This window comes from Gallus gallus, chromosome 4, assembly GCF_016699485.2.
Source record: "Gallus gallus isolate bGalGal1 chromosome 4, bGalGal1.mat.broiler.GRCg7b, whole genome shotgun sequence".
Taxonomy (NCBI): domain Eukaryota; kingdom Metazoa; phylum Chordata; class Aves; order Galliformes; family Phasianidae; genus Gallus; species Gallus gallus.
Genome location: NC_052535.1, coordinates 24,152,828 through 24,177,259, shown reverse-complemented (window position 1 = coordinate 24,177,259; position 24,432 = coordinate 24,152,828). Strand labels below are relative to the sequence as shown.

The following is a 24,432-nucleotide window of genomic DNA, read 5'->3' as shown; positions in this document are numbered from 1 at the left end:
ACAAAGCTGGTGAGGGGTCTGGAGCACAGGCCTTATGAAGAGCGGCTGTAGGAACTGGGATAGTTCAGTCTAGAGAAGAGGAGGCTCAGGGGAGACCTTATTGCCCTCTATAACTACCTGAAGGGAGGTTGTAGTGAGCTGGGGGTCAGCCTCTTCTCTCATGTGACTAGTGATAGGACTAGAGGGAATGGCTTCAAGCTGCACCAGGGAAGGTTCAGACTGGGCGTTAGGAAGTACTACTTCTCTGAAAGGGTGGTCGGGCACTGGAATGGGCTGCCCAGGGAGGTGGTGGAGTCACCGAGCCTGTTGGTGTTCAAAGAGCGTTTGGATGTTGTGTTGAGGGACATGGTTTAGTGAGAACCGTTGGTGATGAGCGAATGGTTGGACTGGATGATCCTGTGGGTCTTTTCCAACCTTAGCAATTCTATGATTCTATGATTCCTCAGCCTGTCTCAGCTGCAGAATGAAACAAGCTCTCTGAAATTTAGATTAAGGCTGTTTCAGCTACTTTACTTGCCTGTCTGGAGTTTAGGGCAGCTCAGAGCACACCAACCAATATCCCCATTCAGCATGGGTGCACGCAGCATTCCTTGTGCCTGGGGAACATCTGCTGTTAACATCAATTATTGAAAAATACAGTATTGAGAGCATTCCATTGAGAGCATTCCAGCTCGGTTCACGCAGGTCTACCTGGGAACAAAAGGGAATTTAGAAGAGACACTTACTTTTAATTTCTTGCTTTTTTTTTGCAAGGCTCATTTTAAAAATTATAAGACTACACCTTTGTGCATAATATGTTGTCATTCTATTATGACAGCTGATGAGCTTAGCATTCTTTGATGACAGTTATCAAAAATGATTATAAATAACACATACAAACAGTATTGCAATGTTTCTGCATACTTTTTCAATGGCTTATTTACTGGCACTTCTCTTCAATACTGTACAAACTGTAGTGACAGATTTTCTCTCAGAAATCATCCATCATTGCCTTGAACTTGTCAAGATGAGTAAGTCTGTACCATACTCATTTATAATGGCATTCATATCTTAAAAACCGAGGCTTTCATAAAGATGTTAGGTGTTTTGGAGGTAGATAAATTTGATCAGCTTCTTTAAGTTAAAAGCACTTCTTTGTTAAATGTCCAAACTTTAGAAACGCAATTGTTGTAATTTCTAAAAGCTCCTAAAGGGAAAAAAAAAAAAATTGAATACTTCATCTTTTACTTTCCTTTGGATTTGCAAAAATAAATATCAATTTTCCCTACCGTGAAAAGAGAATAAGTAAAATATACTTTTTTATCTGCCTCTTTGTCTTAGAGCTTCATACCATATTCATTTTCATATATACATTAACGTAAAGAATTAACACAGTGAATCACAATTCTGAGGAAGGAAAAGAAGAGACGGTGCCATAGAAGATAAGATAATCTAAAAGGTGATTTTTTATTGAGGATGCTTGGGTATGGAGGTAGCATGTAGTGTGTGTGCTGCCTTCACAGTGCTGACAACTCAGACCCATCTCATTATTGAGCGATCAGCAAGCCAGCTGCTGCTTCTTCAGGGATTTGCATTCCCTTCCACCCTGCTCCTTTTCCCATGGCAAATCTGTTCACACACTGAATCTGCATAAAACCAGAGCATGGTTTGGGCTGGAAGGGGCCATTAAAAGTCTTCTAGTCCAACCCCCTGCCGTCAGGTTTTCCAGGATTCCATCCAACTTGGCTTTGTATGCCTCCAGGGATGGGGCATCCACAGCTTCTCTGGGCAGCCTGTTCCAGGGCCTAACCACCCTCACTGTCAAAAATTTCTTCCTGATGCTGACTGCACTAATAAGGTTTGCCCCACTCATGTGAGAATTCAGGTCAGACTCCCAGAATGCAGTATCTGCCTGTACTCTGAAATAAGCTCAGCAGGCATGGAGCATGTTGCTGACTCAGATTTCCATTGGGTATCAGCATTCAGAAACAGCATGTATCTTGCTTTTAATATAATCTGTATATTATGAAGGAATGCAGGCAGGAAAGCAGATAATCTTATTCAGTGAAGATGTAGCCAAGAACCCCAAATGATTGCTCTTGGGCTTCAGAAACACAAACAACTTCCTGGGAGCAGCAGCAGAAAGCTGTGTCTGGTTCATGCCAGGCAGAAGCCATTCCTGGGGAAGGGACAGTCTCCCAAGGAGGAGCTACCAGCAGACATTAGGTAAATCTCCATTCTAGACTGTGCCTTTCATTTATGTCTGTTCCAGAAAAAAGTTGTCCCACATAACTATAAGCACACTAGATACGGCTCTCTAATCATAATTCAATTGCATATAATTGCCATGTTGCATTCCGCTGCAGAAAAGTCTGCCTGTTCCACTGACAGATGTGAATTTATTCAGCTTGAAAAGCTTTCAGAGTCTGAGATACATAAGTTCATGACAGGCACTGCTCTTGATCCAGATGGCTGCAGCTAGAGATTTGTAGTGTATTTTTTTAGGAGTGCTTTTTAAAGTTTCTCAGTCATGCTTCCACATTTTGGGAACACATGGTAATAAGGAGCAATGATATTGGCCACTGACCTCTCAGCTCCACAACGTCTCATTTTCTGTGATTTATTTAAAAATGAAAAAACAGAACTGGCAAACCTGGAAGGATGAAAATAAACAGGAGAGATCTGTTCATCCTGATTTGCATTCTCGAAAGTTGAGCATATGAGCAGGCAGGAGATAAATCGGAGACAACATTCCAAGAGGTTAACATTTTAACTTACTTTCCTGCAGCTTGCAAGAACAGATATCTACAGATATCATTGCTTTGATTTTTTTAAAATTATTATTGTTGTTGTTTGTTCATTTGTTTGTTGTTGGTTTTTTTTTGTTTATTTTTTCATTGCGAATAATACAAACAAATTAGAAATTAGTGATATCATCGGTAGACGGGGGGAAGGGCAACGGATATCATCTACCTGTACTTATGCACGGCCTTTGGCATGGTCCCTCACCACATCCTTCTCTCTGAATTGGAGAGGTATGGATTTGAAAGATGGACAGTTCAGTGGATTAAGAACTGGTTGGCTGGCTGCAGCCAGAGGGTTGTGATCAACAGTTCTGTGTCTGAGTGGAGGTCGGTCACAATTGGTGTCCCTCAGGGGTCAGTCCTGGGACTGGTGCTCTTCAACATCTACATCAATGACATAGACAATGGCATCAAGTGCACCCTCAGCAAGTTTGCAGACAACACCAAGCTGAGCGGTGCAGTCAATACATTGGAAGGAAGTCATCCAGAGGAATGTGGATAGGATGGAGAAGTGGGCCCATGTGGACCTAATGAGGTTCAGCATAGCCAAGCGCAAGATGTTGCACTTGGGCCAGGACAATCCCAGGTGTTAATTCAGACTGGGGGAAGAACCCCTTGAAAGCAGCCCTGTGGAGAAGGACTTGGGGGTCCTGGTAGACGAGAAGCTGGACGTGAGCCAGCAGTGTACGTTTGCAGTCTGGAAGGCCAACTGTGTTCTGGGCTGCTTTAAAAAAGGGGTGGCCAGCAGGGAGAAGGAGGTGACTGCCCCCTTCTACTCTGCTCTTGTGAGGCCTCATCTGGAGTACTGCATCCAGGCCTGGGGCCTCCAGCACAAAAAAGCTGCAGAGCTCTTGGAATGGGTCCAGAGGAGTACCATTCAGATGTGTCTGATCACTAAGATGATCAGAGGGCTGGAGCACGTCTCCTAGGAAGAAAGGTTGAGGGAACTCGGCTTGTTTAGCTTGGAGAAGAGAAGGCTCCGGGAAGACTTCTTTGTGGACTTCCAGTACTTGAAGGGAGCCTACAAACAGGAGTGGCGAAAAAGAGAGAGGGAAGATGGTTTACAGGGGTGGATAGTGATAGGACAAGGGAGAATGACACTTTTAAACTGAGACAGGGGAGATTTAGGTTAGATATTAGGAGGAAGTTTTTCATACAGAGGGTGGTGAAGCACTGGAACAGGTTGCCCAGAGAGGTTGTGGACGCCCCATCCCTGGAGGCATCCAAAGCCAGGCTGCAGGTGGCTCTGGGCAGCCTGGTCTAGTGGTTGGTGACCCTGAACATAGCGGGGGGGTTGAAATTAGATGATCACTGTGGTCCTTTCCAACCCAGGCTATTCAATGATTCTATGATTCTATGAAATACCATATTTTTTGAAAGTGGACTTCAAAGATAATTGTATGATTATTTGCCTAACTATATTTATAAATGTAGGTTATATTTTTATTTACAGGTCTGTATCAATATAATATCTGAAAGCTTCAACCTTTAATGTATTGAAGTTGCAGCATTCATAAAGAGCATGAAAATATGACTTTGCCCATATTACAAATAGGAAATTGAGGCCAAAATAGAGGCAGCCTTACAGAAGGACAAAAATTTTGTGAAACTATGTGTGCAACACTGAACTCCTGAGTGAAGTGCTGCAGGTGGGGCCCTATAAGAACAAAGTAGATTGGGACAGTCATCTTCTCCACCCTTTTGGTCACGCTGCTTTTGATGCAGTTCAGGGCACAGCTGGCTTTCTGAGCTGCAAGCACACACTACCAGTTCATGTTAAACTTCTTACCAACCAATGCCTCAGAGTCCTTTTCCTCAGGGCTATTCTTGATCCATTCTTTGCCCAGCCTATATTTGTTTTTGGGACTGTCCCAAACTATTTCCCTTTTTGAGCTTCAAGAGGATTCTGTCAGCCTATTTCACTTTCCTGTCCCAGCTCCCATGAGAGGCATAACATTTTGGTGTATCAGCCTTACCTCCTGTTTTGTATTGTCTATGAAGTTACTGAAGGTACACTCTATCATTGTCCAAGTCATTAATGAAGCCATTTGACAGAACAGGGCCCAGCAGGGAGCTCTGAAATATAGCATGCATGAGTCGCTTCTATCTGGACCTTGTGCTACTGATCACAGTTCTCTGGGCCTGGTTGTTCAGCTTTACTGTCCACTTATCTAGAATCTTACAGGTCACACTGTAAAAGATGTAAGGTAGAGGTAAACCATATCTACTCCCCTCCCCTCTTCCATCAAGGTAGTCACCTCACTTAAGAAGGCTATCAGGTTGGTTAAGCATGATTCTCATTCCTATATCCATGCTGCCTATTCCCAATCACCTTCTTGTCCTTCACGTGTTTGGGAATACTTGGTTTTTAGCAACAAAGGAGTGTAAAGGTGAGATTTTCCTTACCAAATCATGTCAAACAACAATAGTTAACTTCTCCAATGCTCTGTATCTTTTTGAAGATATTATCAGTGACAGAAACAACATAGGCAGCCAGAAGAAGGGAAAATATACAAATAAGTTTCAAATTTTTTTAGTATTCCTTCAAAAACTCCATTGCTGAAATTAAATAATACAGTTATCTCAAATAGTTCTGCTCTGTAGATTCATTAGTCTGGATATGTTTTAATTTTGGGTGAACCTATCAGATATGACCACTAGTCCTTCAGCAAAATGCATATGGTTATATTTTGTAACAATCTGAAAAGCAAAGAGAATGCTTGTGTTTTATTGTCACACACACCAAGCTGACGTTTAGCTCCTGTCTGGGATACCTAAAATTAGGAGTTCCTCTAGCTTCTCTGTCTACAGAGAAATAAGCATCTTCAGAGGGTATTTCTGACCCTGGCCAAACTAAACCATTTTCTTCACTGCCCTTCTCTTTGTAGGTGCCATGAATACTCTTTTGTGGGGCGAAGTAGTCAAAAGCTTAGAAGTGGGATGGAGGAATTAAAATCTCTATGATAACAAGAGGCATTAACCCTAAACCCATGTAAGCCTTCAGCCACAAGATCACCACTCACCTCACTTGTCATCTGTTAGTGCAGCCTAATGGATGAATTGCATGAAGCCTGACTGACTTCAGGGCATCTCCATCTGAGCTTGTGGCAGAGCTGAGTACAGACTGAAATGGGAAGAAGACTCAAACCATAGAGGTGAAAGGCAGCATTATTTAGCATTATTATTTCAGAATAATTCAGTGCTTATTCTTCATGTTGAGTTGAGAAAGAGAGTGCATTATATCTGGGCATTCAATAATCGTGTGAAAAATGAAATGACATTAAAAATGGAGCACAGTGTTTTGATCACAAAAACAGGAGCTGAAAACAAAGGTAACATCTGCTTCAAAACAATACATGATGTATTTTAATTTTCAAGATTTCCTATTGCTGAATGCCTGGAAACAGGCTGCTTCAAAAGCTTTTGGATAAATGTGTAACAGGTGGTCACTGTCAAACCTCAAGACTTTCTGGTTGAAGCTGTAATCATAAACCAATAATAGTTAACAGCAGTTGTTAGCCATGGTCTGAAATAACACTCACAGCTTTTTATAAATAGGATTTTAAACATGAATGAATTCTTACTCTTTTTTTTTTGTGTGTGTGTGTGTGTGTGTGTGTGCGCACAGAATACAGGTCTTAAATGAAGGCTGGCATTTTACCTTCAAGCTGACCATTGGGTGTCCATGTGAAATGGAGAAATTAAGGTTCAGTCTCTTCCATTTTTTTCTTTTCTGTGACAGACCATTTACTATTTCAGCAATAGAGTTAGTTAATTAGCAGCTCCAAGATTTTAACATTGTATAGCAGGAGAAACCAAAAAAAACCTTAAGCCTTCAAACGTCATACTTTTTCATATCAATGGAATATCAATCAATGGAATACATTGATTTTCTTGTCAGTGACTTACAAACTGATTTTGTCCTCAAATACAGGCAAGTAAGTTTTGTAGTTGTTATGTTTCTTGATAAACCTTGAGGCAGATACAGATTGTGGTGGTGTCCTTTCCTGCTAGCATGGGGAATGGATATTTGTTTTTGAGGTGGCTGAATTTTATTTTATTATTTGCACTACACATGATTGCCAGGTGCATTATAAAAAAAAAGTCATACACATATGTATTAAGTCATTCACTAGTATTCACTAGATGGCTAAATAAATACATTTTCTGAACACTGACACCATTCTTCAGGAAGGAACGGACCTTAGATCGCTATGTGTGAATGTTCCTGGATAATATGAGAGAAGTGATCCTTTAGCTCAGTTTTATTCCTACAAACTTCAATTATGTAGTGCAGGAGCTTAATTTGTGGGAAAAATTGTCCTCTGGTCCATATGTAGGCACTGGTGTTTCAGAGCCCCTTGGGCACTGGCTGCCGCAGAAGCAGGTGCTGCTTGCTCTCCTTCAACTACAGAACAGTTCTAGGTAGCTACAGTCGGCTTCAGAGACTAAATTAAATATGGGCTAGGAGGAATTAGTTTAGCTAACACGTTAATATGAATGATAAATTTGAATTTACAGGTCTTGTATTCTTTCCTGTGCCATCCAATGGTTTTGATAGTAGTCCATGCCTGCCTAGAAAGAAGTTAAGACTTAGAACACCGTTGAGGACCTCAGCAGCAGGTTCTGCTCCTTCCCAGTTCTTCTGGCTGAACTCACATTTCTCACTTTCACTGTAAATTTTTTACCTACTTAACTGCAGAACACACAAAGGTGAGATAGGTGAATAGAGCTGTTTGTTTTATGTTCTGTTTTGTTTGCGTTATTTTAATGGAGAATACTGTTAGATATCTTACACAAAAAGGTGTAGACTGAGAAACCTAATCTCTTAGAGGGGCCCTTTCTAGATCCTATAAATTAGTGTCTAAACTTGGGAAAGGTTAAGGTTTTGGGTATACTCTTCTTAATACTATCTTTCATTGGCCAGCATAGACTACCTCCTACCAATTGTTTGCAGGTATAGAGTTTGGAATGAATAAGAAACCCTGTTTTGAATAAAAATGGAAGATCTTAAAAAGGCTTCACACATGGCTTTTATCTTTTCACTTTTTTTTAAAACCTATTCTTCTCTCCCCCTCCCTCCACCCCCCTTCCCTCCTTTTCAAAATTGTTTTATCATAAAAGTAGGGGTAGAAACTCTGTTTAATCTTGCCTTGCCAATCCACAGCTTTCAATTTTTAATGATGACAGCTAAATAATAAAAGCTCCCCAAAGGTAACAAAATCACAGTAACATTCTGATGGCTCCTCTCTAGTCTGCTATGGAAACAAACATCTGTGAAAGATGATTTCCTTTAATGCTGCCTGATGAAGATGACCTTTAGAGTTATCACAAAAGCGAAGATTTAACCACCTGCTGAGGAATAAAAGGCAGATATTTACACAGTAAATGTTTTAACTACTGCAGGGGGGGAAATAATTAAAAAAAAATAGATAAGTCTTCAAACTGTATGATAGCTGGTAATTAGACACTAGGAACTTTTCAGTTAACTTGTTGCATATTAGATTCATGTTCAGTAGGTAATAACAAAATAAAGAAATATCTTAAAAATAGCCAAGTAAACAGGACTTTGAACAGAAACAGTGGGTTTAATCTGCAAATAGAGAAAAGAACAACATTAAAGGTAATTTAAAAGTTATTAAGACTTTAGTAACAGTGCAAAGTAATAACCAGTACAGACTAAGAAACCTGTGCTAGAAGAGCTTGAGGCAGCAGCGGGTAGTATACTAGGTGGTGGTGGATTTGGGCTGATGCAAACTAGAAAATGCCTTCTGAAAATTATTGTGAGTTAAGTCTGAATTGCAAGCTGCACTTACAGAAGCCTTACATTAAAATGAGTGCAGACAGAGCCTGGCATTCCTAACTTTTGGATTACTAATCTTTGAGTCTACATGGACTTTTTTTCAAGGGGAAAAAAATTGAATGCATTATTTTTTGAATGTTACGATATTTTCACTTAAAATCCAGATACCTTTAGGCATAGACAATATGCAGACATATCAACGTAATTCCATATAGTATACATATCCACATAAATACAGTGTAGTTCTGTCATAATGAAACAGTTCATTTAATATGACATTATTGTATCTTGTTATTGATTTCCACTGGTTCTACTCTTGATCATTTTTGTCTGACTTTGGAAATACTAGACTTCTCCATAGAAAATCTTGGAGTTCTTGAATCAACTACAGTGAGAATTCATGTTTACTTTTCTGTGTAAATGTTGGTACCTCCAAAAGTGTGTTTCTCCCAGCACTAGCTGGGGACATGGATTAGTCTTGCCATGCAAACAATAAGTAGTCTCAAAAGCTACCACATGCTTTTATCTACTAGCATTGTTGGATGACCTATGCTTTCCTGACCTTGCTTACCTTGTCAGAGGTAACAGGATCACAGCAAGTGGTTCAGTGGGTACCTCTTGTTATTTTTCATCTCTGCATTTTCTGTTCAGATGAATGTCCTTTTTTCTTTTTCTTTTTTTTTTTTTTTTTCCTATTGGCATAGATATTTAGCCTTCCCAACATAATATCTAATATTTAAAGAGTAGACTGCCAGCAAAACTGAATATGGGAAAGATAACGTACAGTTCTCAAGATTAAATTTTAAAAAAATCTGAAAGCATGAAAAGGTATCTATTTTTCCCAGACACGGATTCAGTGAAAAAAAAAAATGGATTTTTCAGTGAAAAGCAATTATAAAAGCTGGCTGACTGTTGACCACAGTATTTAATAAACCTTAGATGATTCAGACAGAAGGTAAATGATTGAAATCAGCCTTTAATTGTAGAGGCTGGGCATTTCTGGTGAGAGTTCATGCTAAAATATCTTTTCTATACAAAACATATGGATTAATTTCTTTAAATATTTCAAATATGCTGAAAAATTTTGAGAATGGTTTACTTGGAATAAAATTAGGTACATTAATTTTAGTTGAGAAGTTACATATCCTTCTGTGAACATCTTTTATCTCATTTTACAATGATATTTTTTGGAATGATATTTCCTATGGCTTTTCTGGCATGACTGACAGTTCCTTGAGAACTGTTCTTCTGGTAGAGTTCCCAGATACAATTTTTGATATGCACAGAGCCCATTTAGATTTTGGCTGCGTGGCAGATGAATGTTACAAGATCAACATCTTCTCATATAAGCTATTCTGAGTAAAGTTCTCAGTTGAGAAAATGTTTCTGGATATTCCTGGCACACTCGCAGAAAATCAAATATTTGTTCTTTTTTTCTCAAAGTTTTGAGAAATGAATAACTGCATAATGTGTTGAATTTTAGTTTGAGCTGTCCTAAGAATATGTATGGTTAAGTAAGAGAACATAAGTTCTCTTCCAAGCCTAAAATTGAATCATTTCAGATCACTAGTAGTCCTATAAAATGTTAAGCCTTGGACTGATGGTTACTCATTGCATATAAGTTCATGTTTGGGAGAGAAATTAATCTAGTGCTATCTAAGATTAAATGTACTACAGTAACTCTCATGAGAAATGCGCTGCTTCTGATAATGTCTCAGAAACTTTAGAAACAAGGCAAAAATACCACATGAATATAATGTGGCAAGTAGTTCGAGCATAGTCTCAGCAACTGACTCACAAATATTAACTGTTCAAATTCAATTATTGGTTCTCAGAGGCAAGAATGTTCAAAAGTGTGAACCATCTCTTTAGGGATCAATCTAAATTTTTAATAACGGATTACATCAGGGACTTAGAAAACAACATAGAGCTCTCTCTGTTGGCTTCTGGTGAGAAAAATCCTGAGGACTGAAATATTGATGATTCAAGGATTTGAGGGCTTAAGCAGTTTGTGTATGGTGAGATTGTTTCATAAGATCTTCATTAAAATTTTGTTTGAGCAGTTAAGGAGAGAAATAGCATTGCTAAACCCATTTTCTTGTAGTTGGACTGTTAGATTACGACCCACTTACATTCTAATTGAAGCTTTTAACCTGTTTCAGTCTAGGACATGGGCCCATATCCATAAAGCCATTTAAGAATCTAATTCCTATTTGACCATCTAATTGTCACTGATCTAAGAGAACGTACTTATTAGAACTGGAGTTGAGTGCCTAAATACCTGTGAATAGCTGAACCACAGAGCTTTTCTTTGCAGCTGGTGTTCACACAGATCCTTATGTTCTATTTTTTACTATTTTTTGAGAGATGCAGTAACGCCCTCCTAACTTTCCCCATTCAAACAGTATATATCTGCTTATTATTTTCTGCCAATGCTAAATAGACAGGCTTTTATCATTTATTTGTTTTTCTGCAGCAATGGACAAAAAAAAATTAGAAATTCATGTAAGCAAAGATAACACATTACCTTTCCATTTCTGCAATATACTTTGAATTTGTAGTCATTATTGTTCTCTTCATGAGGTGCTGATGCAGCCAAATTAAGCTCTTTTGAATAAACAAGGTATTTTTCTTAACTGGAAGTATAATATCCAGTCAGCAGAACCACCTGATTATTCTGTATTTTTGTATTTAGATAGCTGTGCTCACTTCCATGTAATTGGGCTGCTACTATTAGCAGAAACCATTCAGACTTTATTAAATGTATTTGTAAAACTCATTTTCATTAAGTATTTGACATCTGCATTTCTGTCTGCTGGGCTCTGCCTTCCTACCTCAAACAATCAAAGCTAGACACATTATACATCTGCCATCTTTCATAAACTAAACTGCCTCAAGTAGGAACAATGCATTTATATTTTATAATGAAAAGGAAGTCTCTGAATGCCAACTAGTAGACACCAAAGATTATCTTCGTATTTTCTGAGCATGGATTGTCAGACATTAAATTTTTTAGCAGCCACTCCAGATGAATTATTGATGCTTTCACTATTTAGAAAATGGATCACATCACTAGAGTAATTAGCACCCTGCCACTTCTGCCCATCATATTTAATGTGTCATGAGAGAAGGCTGTGTTGAACTATTTTTTTAAATGAGTGACTAGCTTTGTTTTGCATCTGTAGCCATGTTGCATGTTACCATCTAGTAGATCTAGATGGTATTCCATAGGGTATATGTTTCTTGTAGGAATTTTATAGTGTCGATTTTTCCTCTGAGGATTGCTACAGTGAGCAAGTTTGAACTCATATCTATCTACCTATCTGTCTACCTATTTATCATATATATATATATTATTATGTTTATTTTTTGATATTGTATGTATATATATATATATTAACTCACCAGCAGTATCTGTTGATCATAGTAAAACACATTCTCCATGAAATACAGTTTTATCATGTTAAAAAAGATTCCTTGATTCTGTCGTGTGACTTTTCACATCATGTTTGTAGTAGGAAGTATTTCTAAACAATTGGCTTACAATGCAATTTAATATTGTTAGCACAATATTTGTTTCAGATTATCAGCATAAATGGTTTTCTTTAATTTAAATTATTATGGATTCATAAAATTCCTAATGAATTTAGTAGAGATTAGCCACTGTGTGCACTATGCATATTGTTTGGCTTGAGTGGTATAGCATTTAAACTTAGCATAAGTAAAACATAAAATGGATGCCTTGTGAAACTGTCAAGCTGTGATAAAGGTACTACTTGTCATGTATTCAGATCAACATAACCAAGTGTAAACTCCTATATGCAAGATAGCTCACTTCAGGATGTCTAAGTGCTTAGAAGCAACATTGTTTAGCAGATTTATCTACTTTCAAAATGAATGAAATAGAGCTCTGCTTTGAAGCTCAAGTCCAAAGAAACAATCACTTCTCAAAATAAGAGATTTAGAGTAGAAAGTACTTTTAAAGTTCACTAGACATTAAATATACAATATAGAAAAATGCCACAGTTCAGCCATGACATAAAACCATGACAAGATCTCATCAGAAATAGAAGTATTTGCCATAATTTGCTCTCCTACGATAAAATGAAGTTGCTACCATGAAAGTTACTCTTTCTTGACAATATACATCTATGTATTATGGAATATGTCATACCTTAGTCATTCGTTTCTTCCTAGGAGACTACTAGAAATGACTGAAAACAGAGAAATGTATACTGGCACAATAATTTTATCAGATCAATAATTTATAAACATAAAGCATGTTACTTAGCAATAGAGTTTTTTTTCAAAGATATCCAGAACTGTGCATTTGCCCCCGTTACTGTGCACTCAGCTGAGCATTCAATTATTCTCTGCATGTAAACAATCTCAATATTCAATATGTAGGAAAATAGATATATTAGTAGAGGTACTCATGAAAATAGGAAAGTGGAAAGAAAGATCACATACAGTTCATGAAATCTTTTTAAGAAATCAATAATTGTATACCTAAATAAAAGGCAGAGCTGACCTCACTCCAGACACATGTATTTAAAGGCACAAGGGCATTGATCAACATAATTAGATGCTTAACTGGGCATGATAGTCCTTGAATGAGAATGTGCATGCAATACACAGTGTGGATAGGTAACCTGCTCTGTTTCAGAATGCTTTGTTTTTTTGTTTCAGACATTTTATGTTACGGAATAGTATAGATTCTGTAACAAGGACAATCGTGGCAAAATTTCAGAACTAGATGCAAACAAAGTTCATTCAATAGAATAAATAAAACAAAAGCCTAAATCTGGGTGATACAGAACAAAAAGAAATAATGATAAACAGGATAGCCCTAAGGACCCAGCGGGTAGTATTTAATGGAGTTAAGCCCAGCTGGCAACCCGTTACAAGTGGTGTCCCCCAGGCGTCGGTGCTGGGGCTCATCCTGTTTAATGTCCTTATTGATGACCTAGATGAGGGGATTGAGGGTACCCTCAGTAAGTTTTCAGGTGACACCAGGTTGGGAGGTGGTGTTGACCTGCCTGAGGGTACGAGGGTCCTGCAGAGGGATCTAGATAAGCTGGATCACTGGGCTGAGGTGAATGGGATGAGGTTCAACAAGGCCAAGTGCCGGGTCCTGCACTTTGGCCACAATAACCCCATGCAGCACTACAGGCTCTGGACTGAGTGGCTGGATGACTGTGAAGAGGAAAGGAATCTGGGGGTATTGGTTGATGCTCAGGTGAACATGAGCCGACAGTGTGCCCAGGTGGCCAAGTGGGCCAATGTCATCCTGGCCTGCATTAGAAACAGTGTGGCCAGCTGGAGCAGAGAGGTAGTCATGCCCCTGTACTCAGCACTGGTGAGGCCGCACCTCAAGCACTGTGTTCAGTTTTGGGCCCCTCACTACAAGAAAGCCATTGAGGCCCTGGAACATGTCCAGAGAAGGGCAACAAAACCGGTGAGGGGTCTGGAGCACAAGTCTTATGAGGAGTGGCTGAGGGAGCTGGGATTGTCTAATCTGGAGAAGAGGAGGCTCAGGGGAGACCTCATTGCACTTTACAACTTTCTGAAGGGAGGCTGTGATGAGGAGGGGTTTGGCCTCTTCTCCCAGGCAAGAAACAGGAACTAAGGAAATGGCTGCAAGTTGTACCAGAGGAGGTTTTGATTAGACACGAGGAAAAACTTTTTCTCTCAGAGAGTGGTCAGGCACTGGAATGGCCTGCCCAGGGAGGTGGTGGAGTTGCTATCCCTGGCAGTGTTCAAGAGGCATCTGGATGAGGAGCTACGAGATATGGTTTAGTGGCTTGTGGTAGCAATGGTAATGACAGGATTTTTGGACTAGATAATCTTGTAGGTCGTTTCCAACCTTGTGATTCTATGATTCTATAATTCTATGACCTCCAGTCACTTTTCCAGATAATTTATTCTCAGTGGTAGGACATGCATTTAAATTACGTCCTGCAATTGCAGAGTGAAATTGTTCCTTATTTCACTGTGCTAATCTACAGAAGGCTTTGCTCAAAGCAACAATAGAAGCTGAAGAAATTGATGCTGCCCTCCCCTTCACATCTAGCACATTAGGAGGGAGAATTCTGTGACCACCTGGCAGCTGCAGTAGGTTGCTGGAGCTCCTGTAGCATCTCTAAATGGAAAGCATTAAGCCTTAGGATATATTTAACGCATTAGCAGTGGACATACTGCTTCTCACCTCCCAGCACAACCTGTCTGCTAGCTGTCATGCTGCTGGGGAGCCACATCCGTGCGACAGTCAAGTGCTCAGGAGCTGCCAGAGGGTCTTGTCTGCGTGTGGCCTGCTGTTACGGATAGCAACAGTTGTGTTTCTGCCTGTCAGCACTGCAAGACACTTAAATGCATGAGGGGTCTACCAAATTTGTCTGTACATCCAAGCCATCTTAATTTCGCACCATACAGACATCAGCTGTTGTCTTGTCTCCTTCTTGGTGTGGCTGAAACATGTTGATGTGCGATTGCCTCCATCTGAAAGTATGTTAACTTGTGATGACTTTGACTTACTATAAAGGCAATGCCAATGAGTCTTGTGCAGCTCATTTATTTGGTCACAGGTTGCTCCTGGGGTGAGTGTCTTAGGGATCTGCTGTTGAGCAGGCATCCTCCTTCAGCTCCCAGGAGGGAGCCTGCAGCTGCTGAGGGACTTGCAGAGGAAAAGGAGGATATCTGTTTTCTGTGGAAAATTATCTGGTGGTAAACTGAATGAAATTGCTGGGTTCCAATGGAAAGATGGGAAGATTTTAATTGGGCAGGTAGCTGACCAGTTTGCCTTCTTCCCTTCCCTATTGTCTCTGTCCACACCCTTTTTCATACCTAATAAATTTTACCTGAGCAGACCTCACTTTCTGCACTGAGTTCAGAACTAGTTATGCTGGATCTTTGGTTTTTCTTGACTCCACAAGCCTGTGGATAGTTGCAGAGCACAGTTTGCTTTCTGTTATGCATTCAGTTTTAGGAGGAAGATCTGATACTTCTTCCTTTCTCCTAAGAGTTGTACCACTAGCTACTAAAGTAGGAAATGCTTGATACTTAACACAGTGGATGTCCCACTTATTTACTCTACTTTAGAGCTAACATTTCAATGCAGTAGTTTCTCTCCAACAGCAAATGGAGTAAGAAAAGAAAAGAAATATATTATACATCTTTTATTAGTCTGCACCCTCACAATTCCACAGTTAGCAGTAGCAGGGCTCTAGCACTTAAGTGGCATCTCAGAACAGTGGTGAGGCCTGCACAGGTTTGCAGTCATGCTGTACTGCCACTTGCTAGGTGCACATCCTGGTTTAAATTCCAAAGTGTGCACTACCAACGTTTACATACTATTTAAGATAAAGTCTGTAGGCAGCAATGGACTGCTGTTACGTGCTCAGAATGCAGGTAAGGAAGCTGCTATAAAGAAAAAAGTGTGTTTTTGTGTGTGTTTTAAAAAAATCTAAATTGTGTGATTTTTGTATTTTTGCTTGTGTAATTAACATGCTTATACTTCAAAGAACAACTGCAGTTTATAAATCCTTTTTTCCTTAGTATAGCCAAAAAATAATGAACAAAAGACGTGTAGAAAAAAGGAAATCACTCCTATTGCTTCTCAAAAAAGAGATTATGTATGCAGAGAAGAAGTGAGAGACACTGTAAACTAACCACTGAATTTAATATTTTTATTCAGCTTAGATGGCTGCAAGGGTCCAGAAGAATACTTAACTTCTCTTTCTGCTGGGATCATAAAACTCATGTAACATTGTATTTTTCCTCACATAATGTCAATATGAACTCTGCTATAAAAATTTCTCTCAGTGGTACTTGGCAAAAATAATTTCACACTGAGCAATGTAAAGAACAATAAAGGAAAAACGACCTTGGTGACTCTAGACTTCTGTCTCACTATCTCTCAATAATGCATAGGCATCTAAAAGTCTTGAGTTATGTAGAAGGACCTGAACATTAAAATGAAACTTAAACAGACCATTTTCCAGCCCATATTGCTGTTTAGAAAGCCCCCATTCAGCTGTCACCTTGCACCCAAACTACCTAAATTAAACAGGATCCCTCCCAGATCCTTTCCAGAACCTGTGCTCTAGGTGTGCTCCTTTCAATGCTGATGATGGTGACTCTCCTTCCTACTCCAGACTTGTCAGGGAGCAGATGAACAGAGTGTGGTGTTCTTTGTTGTTTACATCGTGTTTTAGTGGACAGAGCTGTCACCCAAGCAAGACATTCCTGTGGGAATCTATACAGGTTTCTCTGCTGTAATTCTAGGCCTAAAAGCCAATTTCATTTCCTGAAGTAAATTTTATCAGACAAGATTTTCCTTGGGGGAAAGAGGGAGAAGGAGGGGGAAAAAAAGGTTTTTTTTTCCTTCTTCATCTTCCTGTGAAATAATGAGGAGGAAGCATACATTTTCTGTGATTGATAGATTGCCAGGAGGGTAATTAAAATATCTGGATATATAACACTGCTCAATTATTTCTAGTTATTGTACACTTCAACTCCCAAATGTTTATGATTTTATATCATTTGTTTTTGCACACATGTACATACTTTCCATTTAATGTGCTCAATCTGGGGAATCCCAGTACAGCCGCACAGAAACTAATTATTTCTTCAGACTGATCTGGCACCATGCACAATTGATACTGATGGGTGATGAGGTTATAATTTTCATGTGATTAAGCTGATTGCAAAAGCAGAATCATCTGTCAGGGAGTAAGGGAATCCTAACATTATAATTGACTGATGGGCCATAAGCTCACCCAACTGTCTTGTCATAATCGTGTTGGTTGTCTCTTTGTAGTAGGAATCTATTGGACTGAAAGTTTGATAAAAAGTCTTTTTAACTTGCTTCCAAGCAAGTTAAAACAAACATGAAGTTGTGGTAATATGAATGCTCTCTCAGGCAGCGGTGGTAAAACTTCCTCAGGCCTAGTAATGTGGAAGCTGGATCTTTGTAATCAGAGCCTCTTCTGACAGAACTTTCCTAGAAGGGGAAGCTTGCACTGATACTTTTATATATCTGGGTTATTGACCTGTTTTGGACTTAAGGGGAAATCTCTCTCCTCTTTTGGAAATCCAAAGGTATAGAGTGAGGAAAAGAGTATGATAAAAATGTGTAATGAAGCAGACTGGCTCTTCTGCATTTGTCAAAGCCTAACTTGGAGTCTTCTTATAAGAATTTAACGTTATGACTGGGATTGCCAAGTGAAATACTCAAAAGAGGTTGATGCCAGGATCTTTTCAACATTGCTATTTTGAGGATGCAAGTTGCAACGAAGTTAACCTGGTTACTGCTTTTTCTATGTGCAAAAAGCGCAAGACCCACATCCAGTACTTGCAACCTTTAATCTTCAAGCACAGTGTAAGGTGCTCAGCTTTACCCACTGCTCATTGTTCTAGCACTACTACAAATACAAGAACACTTCCTCTGTAGGCTGTTCTGTAAACCTTCATTGTCATATCCAGGTGCTCGAACTGTAATTTTCACAAGTCTGAGAAAAGGGGTATTTTTTCTTTAGTTTCATTTTACAGATAGAATACCTGGGATGCTGGACAGTATCAGGATTATCTCCCCCTGAAGCAGCTTCTGGCTTTTTATTTATTCTTCTTTCCAGTAGTTAGCATGGCAAACTTCATGCATTGAAAACACAACTCTAGTGAGCTTTGGTCACAGTTGTGACTCTGCAACTCAGACTCCACAGTCTCAGGATGAATGTTTGTATTATATATGTAATGCTAATTGATCATGGAGTTTAATTTAAAGGACTAATCAAGCATTACATCAGAGATGTTTTACACTTCACATTAGAGCACTGCTCTACAGTTACGTCTCCAGTCGCTTAAATACCTAAGCCAGCAGATCTGCATTAGTATGACATTCCCACTTTGGCTCACAAGGAACTGTTCTGTTTAGCTTCAGTGGAGCTTGATGTCATCCAGCTTAAGTGTCTGTGCACAGTGCCGCATCATGCTAAGCAGATGTGTCCTGCATCAGATGCAGCAGCAGAATCCAGCTCTGCATGATGCCATTTAATTCCTGTGTTCATAGGAGTTGCTTCTGTCTTGTGAATGCCCTTGTCTTTGTTCATTACACATATCCTAACCCTGATAATAATGCAAGGCTTGATAGATGGCGGGTCCATCTGTATAGTTAACAGCATGCGTAAATTAGTTCAAAACAAGGTATTGGAAGGTTTGATTTTCATGCATTTGTGCAAGCGTCTTGACTTGAAAATACTGACCTTGTTCAGTAGGGTTTCTGGAAGAAACTGTGCAGCCAGGAAGTTCTGATCCTTCTCACCCAGTTTATTCCTTGTTCTAATCCTCTTCTTACTAAAATCTACTTACTCCACTGCTTACTGTGGTAATGCCATCTTGCTCACGCCGTCTTCTCTCTGCTTCTTATGTGAATCCTGTTTCTTGCCTAGCAGTTGTCCCCGTTCCCTAATAGGCTAAAATAAATCCAGGAACATTTCTCTGAAAGGATGTGAAACGTAAAACCTTTCCAATGCATTCAATGCATTTGAAATACAACTTGCCTTACTCTGACAATCATTTAATATAAAGGTATTGAACTTTAAATATAATTATAGCACAAGCATCAAGATGTGGGATTTCATATTCTTCTTTTGCTTTGGTTTTTAAATATGTGTTCTCTAAGAAATTTTCTTGATCCTATAAACCCATCTTTGGCAGATATGGTGTGGCTCTGTGCAGAGCCCTGATGATCCATCAAACCCTGGGAGGACAGTCCCTGGAACAGAGCAGGGTTTAGACCTTGACTCAGACCCCCAACTCACTTGTGCTTAGCATCCAAGGGGAAGTAAGTCTTGTCATTCTCATTCATTGGTCATCCTGTGTCTCCCTTCTTAATTCATATCTGCTCATCCTTCACCTCCCTGTCTGGGAGCACAAGAGATTGGTCATTGCAGAATCCCTGTGTTTCACAGAAAACCTCATATTCCCTATTCTGAACACTTCAGGAGATCAGCAGAACGCCTCCTTTGCTTCCTCAGGTAGATGCATGGGTCATCCCACAGTCCAGACAGTGGCTTCTATTCACCTCAGCTCTGCTGTTGTGCTCTCACAAGTGTGTATTTGACCTGAGATTCTTCATTTTGCTTGCTTCTTACCTTATTTTTTGTTAGGTGATCTTCAGGGTAGGCTCTTAACAAATTATTCTGAAAAAACGAGGTGTATGGTATTTTTACATGCTTGCTGCATTGTAACATCTTAAAAAGATCCCCATTAAGCTAGTTAAGAGATCTTTATCACTTACATCCATGTTGAGTCACTGTCAAAGCATATTTTTCAAGACCATCACTCACTGTGATGTTTTTCATACATCCTATATGCTGAGAGCTGGTATTAAATTAACTTGACAATAACTGTGTGCTGCATAATAGCAATCTGTTGTCCTTCAGTGGTTCTCAACTACTTTACAGACACACTGAACTTATTTGTGTAGAGTGAAAATGCCATTATTCTTCTAAGAACACTCTCTCAAAAGGCTATCTTCTGCCATTAGTGGAAAAGGCATTATTTTCTGACAAAGAAAATCTTAATTTACATGACCTGATCTTCTACTATTAAAATGCCCCTAACCTCCATTTACTTCACAATGAAAGTAACAGGATGGCAAAATCAATACTGACAGTTCAAGGCAAAAGAAAATCTAGCTAAGGGCTTTCCTCGTTTCTGCTTCCCTTTTAAGGCAATATATGGTATGAATGTGTTTGCTCTCTAGTCATAGGGCTTTCATAAGCAAAAAGTTTTGGTATAACAGGCTAGAGGTCAGTGGATGTATCATATCTGCCTGAGTAGCTAGTAAGTTAGCATACACCATGCTGGCCCATGGAGGCTTCTGTTTTTTTGCATGCCTTTATCACCTATATTGCAAATACACACTTTATTGTGCTATTTCAGGCAGTGCAAGGAGCCTCACTCTCCAAAAAGTTTGATTTTGTTTTCCTGGTTCTGATTTGAGAGATTGTCATGATAGTTTTGTCAGTCTGGGTGAGGTGACTGGTCTTCCCTGTGCCTATTTCATGAATAGTTCTGATATTCTAATATTTTAATCTTTTTACTTCTGTCAAAAACTTTCTTCATTTCTGTCTTCATTTCCTTTCAGTCTCTTAGCAGTGTATAGCTAGACGTAGTACTATGTCTATTTTAATATGTGACTAATCTTTTCAGACCCACTTCCACCGCTATCTCTGCACTTGAATTGCTAGATGTATTATACCATGGAATATGGTATGCAGCAGTCCATCAATCCTCTTTAGTCATCTAAAGGCAAAATATATAGTAATTGCTTAATAAATCTGCCATTTCTTTATCTCAATCTCCAACCCTCTATTTGCATTTTTAGTAGTTTTATCTTTAGGGCTGGGTGGTCATCTAACCAGGTCAGGATGATGATAGCTAACTTTTATAGTACAGAAAGCAATAGGATTCTATGGTGAATTAATATTTTTTATTAATAATAGGTACTAAATCTTGATAGAATTGTTAATGTCGTGCATAGCTCCAGCCCCTGCAGAGCTGCTCTTGGGCAGCTGGGTTAGGTTGTGTGCCCCTCCATTTGCCTCAGGGTTGTAAGGCGAGGATGTTTTCAGGGGTGAATTTCAGTAAGATCAGCTTTTCCTGTGTTCTTTAGCAACAGTTCTTTACTAAAAGGATCCCCATGTTTTTAAGGATGATGTAGGGGCATATTATTGGTAAAGGGAATTCTTTTGGATTTCCTGCTAAAGCAATGACAAATTCACCAGGTGTGCTTTTGCTACCCTGCTATTGCAATAGTGACAATATGCTTAGCAGAGGATCTGGAAGCAGCTAAATCTCAGTGACTCTACTTATTTATGTATACTGACTGTTTGCTTTGAAGACACCTAGAACTTTTAGTCAAGGAAACGGAGAAGTAAAAAGAAAAAACACAGTCTCAGAGCTCGTTTATCACAGTCTTGCTTTACACCATATTCTGTGCAGCATCAGCTTAAGAATATGCCATTACTTCTTCGAAATTTAGTTTTCTACTTATCATTTGCCTTCTGAACTTGCTGTCCAAGCTGTGTGCTAGGGAGGTTTTGCAAGAAAACATGTATTGCTGGTCCTACTTATCTGTGCTGCTTGTCATTTCTGAACAGCAATTTCTATTGAGTAGATCTTCAGATTCAGTAATGAGCATTTTCAGAACCATAATTAATATTTTATCAACTAAACAGTTTTTTTTGTTTGTTTGTTTGCTTGTTTGTTTTAACACATTTGATGCATCCTGCTCACCCTGCTTCTCAGGTGAGAATATCAAAGTCCTCATCTTTATCCTGAGGGAGCTGCGTGACAGGATGAGGGGAAATGGCCTTAAGTTGAGCCAGGGTAAGTTTAGGTTGGATATCAGGAAAAACTTCTTTACACAAAAGGTTGTTAAGCACTGGAATAGGCTCCCCAGGGAGGTGGTGGAGTCACCATCCCTCGATGTGTTTAAAAACCGTTTGGATGTGGTGCTCAGGGCCATGATTTAGCAGAGGGTTGTTAGAGTTAAGGTAGTATGGTTAGGTTGTGGTTGGACTTGATGATCTTTAAGGTCTTTTCCAACCTGAGCAACTCTATGATTCTATGATTCTATGTCTTAAAGATTTCGAAAAATTGCAGCACAAATGCCATATTGGATAATTCTAAGTTGCAGCTTCCTATATAGAGTTGCATCTAATTTCTGATTACTATAAATCTCTTAAGGCTATGACAATTGACACTGGGACTTTGGACCACCACAAATCTTGCAAAATCCTCTCCTTAGACTTTGCCCTTGCTGGAATAACTATACAGAAATAAACAGAAAAAAAAAAATCCTTAGAAAGCAAATAAGACACCACTCCAAATCAAGACAATGATTGCCTGCACTCCTGAAGGACTGTTGTTAAATATTGTACATGTTTTCCTCTATTTATTTTGCTTAATAAATACCTAGAAAATATTAAGAGAAATCTGTGAAGGACTACTATTTAGCCGTTAGAAGGTATTGTTGCTTGCTACTGCTACAGTCTGCAACACAATCTAGGAAAGATATAAAATCCTTCATTTATTTGGAATTGTGTGCCAAAGCAAGTGGAATATCAATTTATAGAAAGCAAGCACACGGATGTGACACATAGGCTCAGTCTTTTGCTGAAGGGAATCTGGGCGATTGTATTCCTAAGGGAGCGGAGGTACGTATGGAAATATACAGTGGAAGTGTTACTGCTCTATCTTTTCCATTTTCAAAACAATGGGAAGCATATAAATGAGGCAAAAACTGTCTCGGTGAACAAATGTTTCTTCATGGGATCTTATAGTACTTTTTATTTTAAACATAAAGTGGACCAAATGATGAGTGTGAGACATGAATCAGGCTTCCTGGGGTGTGTGGTCCGACACATGCTGGATGCAAATAGGGAGGCAACTTCAGATCTTTAAGGAAAATATTTTGATGTTGACAAACAAGCACAGCAAGAAAAGGAATTGTATTATGTACAGAAGAAAGATTCTAAGACTACAGATCTTAAAACATATTCAAGAACACTTAATCTAAACTTATGACAGAAGTGCTGCTTGGAAGGTGGGAAAGCCACAGCCACTTAATGTACTATCTCTTAGAGAAATAGGGATGCAAAATAGAATCCAAGGTCTTAATGCAACGAGATTGCTGTGTGTTTATCTCCCTCTCTTATAACAGTCTCTTACTTTCTTCAGCTTGATTCTGATTCACATGGGGACCTCTAATTCCTTTCCATTTTCAGACCGTTGAAGTTTTACAAAATTTTTCATTGCTTCTACTCTTGATTATTCAATATTACTTGATAAAATTGGTCTCTGCTGCCCTATTTCTTTTTAGCTTCAGCCTGGCTGAGTTCCAGTTATCTCCAATTCCCTTTGCACTCTCCTTTAAAAGATTTCCTTTACACTGTAGAATTTTGATCACATTTCCTTAGAGTATTTTACATTCTTTCAAAGATACTTGTATTAAAAGAAATAACTTTGTTTCTTGTGATAGTGCTTACACTTGTATTTGTGTTGAATGACAGTGCTTCTTTTAAGCATTCCCTAATTTGAAATTTACCAGTTCCTGTTTCTCTTCTTATGTACAAGTTTCTCATGGCTAACCTTCATCCATGTTTCCTAGGCAGCAAACAGAAATATGAGTTCTATGGCCTTTGAAAGCAGAAATCCTTCTGATTTGTCCAGGAGCAGGATGGAAACTTTTTTGTAGATGTCCCTGGATTTATCTCCATGTTCCAGAGCCACTATTCTTCTCCCAGAAACTCCCTCTGCATTTTTCAAAGGTCTCCTGAAACTTCTCATCTTTTCCAGACACAGAATGGCATACGTGATTCATCAAAGAGGCAAAGTGAACATGTAAGGAACTTCCCTGTATTTCTTGTTGTATATTGTTCTTTTCCATTACCACTCACCTTCTTCCTGCACTGTCTTCTACTATGCATTTGATTAAAAGTACATTTTGGTATTTTTTGTTCGATATGACGTTTGTCCTTCAATCAGTCTTTGATATGTGCAGATGTATGTGGTTTATTATTATTATTTATTTTGTTTATGTTCTTTAAAGTAGTTAGTGAAATGCTTTCATGGAGGAGAAAAGGGAAGCCAATCTTTGCTATCTGTGTAGCAAGACTTGTGTCTGTAGTTAAAGCATGAATGACTTCACAATAAAAATATGAGGTCTGTTGTTAATGGCTGTGCTTCTGCAATGATGGCTCCAGTAAAAGCCTGAAACTGTTGTGAATAAAACAAAATAAAAATACATTCATTTTATTTTCTGTCCTGTACAGACATGCC

General features: G+C 39.0%; 1 protein-coding gene across 6 annotated transcripts in view; it reads left to right on the top strand.

Moving 5' to 3' along the window:
* Window positions 1-24,432, top strand: part of SPOCK3 (SPARC/osteonectin, cwcv and kazal like domains proteoglycan 3) — a 585,918-nt gene that overhangs the window by 367,495 nt on the left and 193,991 nt on the right. For 5 of the 6 annotated variants that reach the window (XM_046940442.1, XM_046940441.1, XM_046940440.1 and 2 more), the window contains one exon: window positions 23,762-23,994. In XM_046940442.1, the coding sequence (XP_046796398.1) occupies window positions 23,869-23,994 (126 nt within the window). In that variant the 5' untranslated portion in view covers window positions 23,762-23,868. The remainder of the gene's footprint in view (window positions 1-23,761; window positions 23,995-24,432) is intronic. The other variant, XM_046940444.1, reaches the window with a different exon arrangement.